This window comes from Opisthorchis viverrini, assembly GCF_000715545.1.
Source record: "Opisthorchis viverrini unplaced genomic scaffold opera_v5_118, whole genome shotgun sequence".
In the NCBI taxonomy this organism is placed as follows: domain Eukaryota; kingdom Metazoa; phylum Platyhelminthes; class Trematoda; order Opisthorchiida; family Opisthorchiidae; genus Opisthorchis; species Opisthorchis viverrini.
This window is the reverse complement of record NW_008751774.1, coordinates 189,794-198,146: the sequence shown is the minus strand read 5'-3', so window position 1 is coordinate 198,146 and position 8,353 is coordinate 189,794. Positions and strand designations below refer to the sequence as shown.

The 8,353-nt window shown below is 43.7% G+C and overlaps 1 protein-coding gene across 1 annotated transcript in view; it reads left to right on the top strand.

Annotated features, from left to right (window-relative positions):
- Window positions 1-8,353, top strand: part of T265_05938 (hypothetical protein) — a gene marked incomplete at both ends in the record, with an annotated part of 32,347 nt that overhangs the window by 3,805 nt on the left and 20,189 nt on the right. The window contains one exon of the mRNA XM_009171085.1: window positions 3,191-4,042. Coding sequence (XP_009169349.1) covers window positions 3,208-4,042 — 835 coding nt within the window. The remainder of the gene's footprint in view (window positions 1-3,190; window positions 4,043-8,353) is intronic.

Below are 8,353 nucleotides of genomic sequence, written 5' to 3'. Positions count from 1 at the left end.
AATGTGGACCAAATGTACATCACCGGTATATATATATATATATATATATATATATATATATATATATATATATATATATATATATATATATATATATATATATATATATATATATATATATATATATATATATATATATATATATATATATATATATATATATATATATATATATATATATATATATATATATATATATATATATATATATATATATATATATATATATATATATATATATATATATATATATATATATATATATATATATATATATATATATATATATACCGGTGATGTACATTTGGTCCACATTCGAGTCGACAAGCGTCCGTTTCCTTTTCTCTTACAACAGAACCGAATCAGCCTTTCTCGACCTTGTGCCAGATGTAACACTGGAATGGGGTTGCCCTCGATGAGATTCCACGCAAATCTGGCGGGATAGTCGGGCTCTTGAACGGATTATAGACACTCTACACCGAGCTGTCGAGGGCATCCGAACTCCTCAATGACGAAAGGTCATCCGATTTAGTCGTCTAGGAAAGATTGAAGTATCACTACTACTGACTTCGAAATTCAGCGTCATAACAACCCGTCTTTGCCTTTCTCTGTCGTACTGACTTCCAACATTGGTTCAGTCAAGTATCGGTGGAGCAGTCTAAGTAACCATTTCACTCACATTTGGTCGCACGTTTTCCTTCAACCGAAGATAATAACCTGGTCAAAAGAACGATCGCAGCAGGTCATGACTACAAACCAGAGATGTGCATCACTACCCGAAAAAACCCATGTGTTTGGAGATTTTGGAAAAAGGATAATTAGTCTGGGACATGTGCATTTGGCGAACCATCGATCTACTGATCCTTAGTGTGCGTGTCACTGAACGATGGGAAGTCTAAGATTTCATTGGCTGATCATGTTTCTCAGCATTCGAAGGTGTTTTTTTTAGATAAATTATCAAAATTCTTACACTATTGTTAAGGATAAAAGTTAGATCCGGTGTTTCCTCCTTTCGGTGCAGACTAATAACAATGATCCCGCTAGAGCAGAATGAATCCCGGTAGAAACTGGTGTACGCACAAACTCTTCAGACGCCGCAGACCAGCGCTCATCATAATCAAGGTTGAGGCGTGACTTCGTTGATTGTAGCAGGTGAACATTTAAATTCAGGATACGTTTCTCTCACGTTAACCGGACAGTGGGACAGTACACCTATGGTATGGTACATCCTTGTACGGGAGGCAACTTCAGTGCACACCACAACGCATCCTACACGAGTGGAAGGAGCGTTTGTTTGCGGGAGAGGCGACTGTCGATAATTTTATTGTACGTATTCCGCATTCGGCCACTGGAATTTCAGTCTTTGCGTGTTTTTTTTTATAAATAGCTGTTGCGATGGGATACTTCGTGTACTGTGTGATGGAAAGGTTAGATTTCCAAGACTTGACTGAAGCATGCTAGTGAACGCGATTGACATGCGTGGTGGTAAACTCTACAAGGTAGGTGGTAACGAACAGGATAGTTTAATTCGTTCGTAGTGTGAAGAGTTTTCAGAATGTGCAATGGGAATTCCGTCCTGTAAATAAAAATATCTGTGCTCAGAAGCCAACCAGCTTGAATCATACTTGAAATTACCAGCATCTTACAAAACTTCAGGGAGTTTCGAACCCGCAACCTTGACTGTTCGGCCAGGAGCATCTGACCAGTAATGTGACTAACGTGTGCCTAGACAGCATATCGAGTGCCAGTGATCTTGCATTGACGGAATCCATGTCACGTAATCGCGTATGAGACTGGTCCTCGACCCATGACTTTCCATATGAAAGGCTTACTCATCGTTTGAACTGCTCTTTCTTCTGAACTACTTATACATGCTTGGTAGTGTGAGGAGATTCCCCCTTAAGTCAGACGGTCTATGGTGAAAGGCTGACAGCTGTTTCATGCTTATTGTGAGTCATTAGTGATACGCATCTGATGAAAATCCCCAGAGTTTCGAACCCGCAGCCTCTCAGGTACTAGGTTGGACACTCAACCATTCGGCAACGAGCGACTGATCAGTAGTGTGTGAGTAACCCATAAAGAGTTGTTCCAGCTGAATACGAATTCGCGATTCTCTGGAGTTCCCGGAGTTCGACTCACTGTAAAGTCAACGTTTTTCCTCGGGACAGAAATGGGCACTGAAATTCAAGGGTAGCATGTAGGAATGTGGGAGTATATACCTAATCTCGGGATAAATGCCCTACGGGGATCCGTGTAAAATGAACTCATCGAAAATAATGATGATGGTGATAAAATTGAGGAGAATATGGCCTCGTTGCGCGCTAGCCGCCACCCGTAGTCAGAGCTATGAAGACTGCTTCACGTCTGTGAGTGATCAATACAACCTACTATCTCTTTTGAGCTGCATCGGATTCGTAGATTTAGGATTATCAATTTTTATATGGCCGTATACAGTGTTCTTTTAGTCAGTACCGTGCTGTAGTCCAAGTTGTATTTATAAACAATCATATATATGTTTTTCATACTCGTCTACCTTAAAAAACTACGGCTGTAAGTTGAGACCTTCGGAGTCACAAATAATAGCAATCAGTTATCGATTTCCACTGGTCTGTTTGTTGCATTGGAGCGCGCTACAAATTATCAGACAACAAATAACGATTCCTTGTTTTTGATTCTGATTGAATCAATCCATGTAAATGAACGTCTGCTCAGGTATGGCGCCCAGAAAAATATGTGCATTCATGTTAGAGGTAGAAATTTAAGAAGGTAAAAACACACCAGACATGTTGGTTTGTTATAACTAACAATATGTCCATTTTTAGACCTTGTGGTAAATCGATGAACCGAAAGCCTCAGGGTAGACGCGAACGTTATTCTAAAAGGCACGTTCTGCCCACATATATCTCTGGCTGGTGCCGATGTGTGTTTAAACCTACAATACCAGTATTTGATCTGACGTGTTGCCCGTGTTGTCTGATTCGATAACGCCTGGTCCATGAATTTCTTCTATGCTAACTGACCCTCCACCGTAGACAAGTAGCCGTGAAGGTATGCGTAGAAGGGCAGAGTTATAGCATAACTTTGTATCTAGTTTTTTTTTTTACCTATTCTGGCTTACATTTCTGTCGCTATAGTTACCAGCAGGCGCTGATTTTCTTACACAGATGTATCTCCCTCTTCTTGTCCACAGTAATCTAATCAAATACAATGGAAATCGGTCCTGAATTATGTTTTTGGAACGAGAGCTCAAGGTCACACCAAAATGGAGCCCAAACATCAGCTCAGTCCTTCGTTGGCCCTTCAATCTACGCGCAAAACCCTCCAAGCTTCCGCGTACCCCACCTTGCTGGGGTTGTTCTGGAACTTGAATCCGAGAGTGACAATGATAGTGACAATGAGGTGAAATGGCGAGACAGTACAATAGAATTCCGTAGATCTGACATTGAAGAGACTGTGAAGAAAGCACCTGCACAACTTGGCGTGCAGGAACCGACAAAGTCCCAACCGAATATTGCCACCACTACCACCCAAGTCGACATCTTCCACCGAAACGTTGATGTGGAGGACTCAGCGGGCGCAGATACTCTAGTTACACAAGAAACCACTGTATCCAACGTCAGTGAGGTTATGGATGTCTCCAAAGCGGCTAATCAGAGTACCACCGAGGCAAGGGTTCAAGACCAACCCGTTAACAGTGACAAGGAGAATAACGTGGACAGTGGTTCATTGGACAAACCAACCGTGGAAAGTGATGAGGGACCTGGCAGAATCAATCAAACATCGCTTAGTTTGACAGTCCCACTTACCGTTGGCTCCATTCCTACGAGCCCCGAAATGTCACATCGTAGCAGAGGATCAAACTTTCAGTCTAAGGTGACTGCACTACCTATCGGAGAGAGTGAAACACCCAGAATCAATCGTCTATCCAATGGTGTTCAATGTGTAATATGTGCCCGAAATTTTGTCGACAGACGTTCAAGGAACATTCATATGACTAAAGCTCACTTGGGCAAGACCGCGTTGTCATCAGGAATGAGTACCGGTAAGCAGTCTTTCGTTGGGTTTGAAAAAAGCAGTGAATTCGTTTTTGAATGTCTGAATTTGTAGGATCTATAGGCGATGTAAGTGAATTAGTGGATAGTTTGGGAAACACGAAAAACCACGTGTGCAACTAATTCCAGGTGATACTAAAGATTTCTGGTGCTTTGTTCTCGTCAGCGCCTAGTGGTCGTGCTGACTTGCTGTGTTCGTTACATGTGGATTGTACGCTAAGTACGAACTGCATTGAGAATTTGCTATGCACCAGTAGACACGCACATGGCGGTTCAAATCCACAGGTAATACACACAGTTTATCCAAACTGGACACATCCAAAAGCTCACAAAACGTGTGCACCATAAGTGACAATGAGTAAAACAGATAATTCGCGAAGCAAGAACAACGATTTTTCGTTTTATGCCTCCAGGTTGATTTGTGTTCACTGTCAAGTCCATTGCTGGCGACAGGAATGTGGCCGAGCAAAGCGCGGTATCTTGGCGATCATTGTTTTATCAAGCTGGAGTGAACAGTAAGGATACATGATGCGGCTTACCTCCTCCTCCAAAATTCTGATGATGACACTTTCCGGGGAATTTCGAAAATTCAATAAAAGCTCGAAGGTCACTCTCTCGAAAAATGTCTCTGATATCATCTGATCAACCCGCTGCTTCAGTTTGTGTTCGTTAAGCCCAAGAAAACACACCTGTGACCGAAATGCATGTCACCTTATGCGAATAATAAGCAATCGTGAATCTTCGCCTATGTTGTCATCATATCCACCTTGACCTGCACATTTAGGTCGTGTGTGGGAATATGCACAACTGACGGGCTGTCAAAATCGAACACCGGTCAAAGTTGACCCATTTGTCCATAGATTATGTTTGCGCATGAAGTTTAAAGGCCAACCGGACGTGTCTAAATCAAAGCCTGTCTCCTGTTTAGGATCCTTGTAATACGACAAAGAAAATGGTTTTTGACCCTAATGGTACTCCACTACCTTGCTCTCCCTTGAATGCCACTGCCTTTTAATTGAAGCTTTTGGAGGCTGTTGAAAATTTCATGAAAATGATGTGGAACTAGCGAGTTAGCGTTCACTTTTACTTCACCTAGCGCCCCCACAGCGACCATCTTCATCGTCCACTCACTGAACGCCGATTGCGTTGCTTCCCAGGTTAGGGGGACGAGGTGGCTCAAGTGGTTAGAGCGCGAATTTACTGACCGGAAGGTCCGTGGTTCGAACCTGACCTCTGCCTCTCTACTTCCCCTGTCTAGGCTTGGGCAACCTGACAGTATCTCAGCCCTCGTGCTTCCTTCGGGTAGCATGGCAGCTTGGCACCAGAAGGGTGTTACAGCTGAGCGATTATTATTTTTTTAGTGCCCTTGTCACCCAATTTCATGGCACTTTTGTGCGACTCAGCAGTCGGGCAATCAGATGTTTTGGATAGTCTCATGGGTTTCGAGGGGGATGGTTTGGGAGCAGACGATAAACTCGTGCTAATTTTCATCAGGGTAAGCCTACTGTGACTCTGGTGTGTGGCAATCTACCAGCTGCTACACCTTCAATATGGTCATCTGGTTCAAGACTAGCACCAAATCTACACACCCATCATCACTTGACGATGATTTTTGTTATATCAAGCAAGTGGAGATCAGGTTTTGTGAACGCAAGGCAAAAAAAGAAAATCATCAAATCCCACCGATAATCCACGTACGAATGTTCCAAAGTGTGAAGCAACGTGATATCTAACCTCCGTGTCACAGAGGGGGAATTTAGAAACGATGGTTAACACAAATGCTAATTATTAGCCGGGCGCGCCTTGTATGGTTGTGTACAAGTCAACGTGCCGAAAGGCTGGAGGCGTCCTGACGGGGTTAGACCATTGTCAATTTGCCCTCCCCCCAGAGATGTTAGTTGCCGCGGCATGTGTGACGACTTGTGTCAACTCGCCCCCTGGAGCATTCTACTAAATTTCATACCACTTGACCTCAATATTATTATAGACGAGAGATTCAGTTGAGTCTCTCATGAAAACCAAATTGATTTGCGAATGAGTGCAATTGTGAAAATCGGTCCAATTTGGGTCCAAGTAGAACATGAGGTTGAGGGAAACTAGGGGAACACGCCCACCTGGTGAGCCCCAAGAAGGGCGAAACCAGTTGTGGGCTGTTTTCAGCAACCTTGTGAGTAGTGTCCTTTGTGAAAATAACTTCGATATCTCGAATATCGTGCCAACTGAAACAGGAGATGGCCTGTGTGCAGCACATTCACTTGTAGAATATCACAAACGAGAGAATCAGTTGAGTCTCTCTTGAAGACCAAATCGATTTGCAGATGAGTGTAATTGTGACACTTGCCCTCAGTTTGTTGCTGGATATCACTGAAGTGGTACCACGAACTTTGCACTGAGTCTGTAGGCATCGACAGCTGCCAAACGTATATGCGGACTGGTATTTGTCCCTTGAATTCTGCTAAAATGACTAACCAAGTTACTGTTTGCATCTATTACATGATATGGCTGAAATTTTAGCCTGCACACAGATAACTGCCATCAGATACTGGTCACACTGGCATGTGATTACTTCCCTAAGCCCAACTGCAACGCTGTGTAAGTAATTGTAGTCATGTGACATGTCGCCCGTGTGGGAGCAGGCAACTGGGTCGATAGGTTGGTGCTGAGGTGAACGCAACTGCGAGAGATCGATGGAACCTGAAGTTCAGTGTGGGTCACATGCGGCTGGGTTGGGTGCAAATGCATAGCGCATTGAGATGTACACGTCAATGACACTGACGCAACCCATATACACAACAACAGCTTACACGGAAACAGCAGACGTCATTCACAACAAGATGATGGTGAAAACAAATCAGTTTTCCCTACAACAGTAAACAGAATGTTCTGACCGGTCCATCAGGATCAGATAAAACCCTCTGTGACTCAATGGGCCGGCTAGTTTTCTGTTTGATTTTTACTGAGATGACAGGGTTTGCTCACGTTTGACTGTCGACCGGAAGGCAGATGGTCTAAGAAGCTATCGCACCTGGGAACCTCTCAGAGTTTTGTACTTTGTTAATTAAATGTTAACGAGCATGAGGAATATCATTTACAAGATGTGGTGTATCTATTTTGTATGTGTGTGTGTGATTTAAACGTGACCTTGCGAAGTGAGCTTAATTGTTCGGCAGTATGTTAATCAGGAGATACCACTGAGCCATCTCGCCCAAACAAGGGAAGTCGCACTCGACCTCTGCCTCCCGACTTCCCCTGTCTAGGCTTGAGCAACCTGGCATTATCCCAGCCCTCATGCTTCCTACTGGCGACATGGCAGCTAGGTACCAAAACGGTGCTACAGCTGAAAACTAATCAGGGGATTTCTGTAGTAATAACCAGTAACTGCACTCAGTGGTTTTATCCGCGGGATTGTGATGGTTATGTTCCAATATTCGAACACCACCAGTTTTCGAAGCGTACCTGTAAGTGAGTTAGCTAAGTCACTCGACTGACTGACTTTTGTGTTGGAGCATTCTGCCAGTTCCAGAACCTGTTTTTTTAGGGATATGCGAAGAACACTAGAGGGCTAGACAGCGTCAAACTTGTAGAGCCTCGACGAGGATCTAGTCAGACTAGTCAGACAAATCTTTCTGACCATTTATCTGGATTCTGAACCGCTATACGGTCAGTAATCCCCTCGCGCTTTTCCTTTCAGAACCGACACTTCCTGTTGGGAATTAGGAATGACGTTTCTGTACATATCTGCGGTCCCTGTGGACAGATAGTTTTCATCATTGGTTTGATTGAAAACCTCGACCGGTCGCTGCGTATGTCCATTGTTGGATCTCCTTAGGTGACTGTGAGCTATTTTGCGGTTTCCCGTTATTTCGCGTTGCTGATTTAGTCTCGCTTCGTTTTTTCGAGCCTGGCTTACTTGACCGCCATTGTACTGGAGTGGCCTGACAACTGTTGATTCCGGCTTTTTTCGGAGGTCTCGTCGTGCATGATTATTCCTCGCACTTAGTCCTCCAACCCATACCTTTAGTATTATGTTCATAGTCATACCACTCTCGTTTGAACGGTCGTCCTCTTGTTCTGGTGTAAGTATTCCGGTGAGTCCACACCAGAGGGAAGCACTGGATTCGAGTTTCGCCCTTATTAGAGCTCGTCAGCAGTGCATATCCAATGACTGTGCCGGGATGTGAACCCCGAACATCCGACATGCGAGGCGAGCGTGTAATATGGTTTGGCTTGTAGGTTGTCACAAGATAACATTAGCCTATTATCGCGATACGCTGCATTGAGGCTTTGTTTTCGTCTCGAGA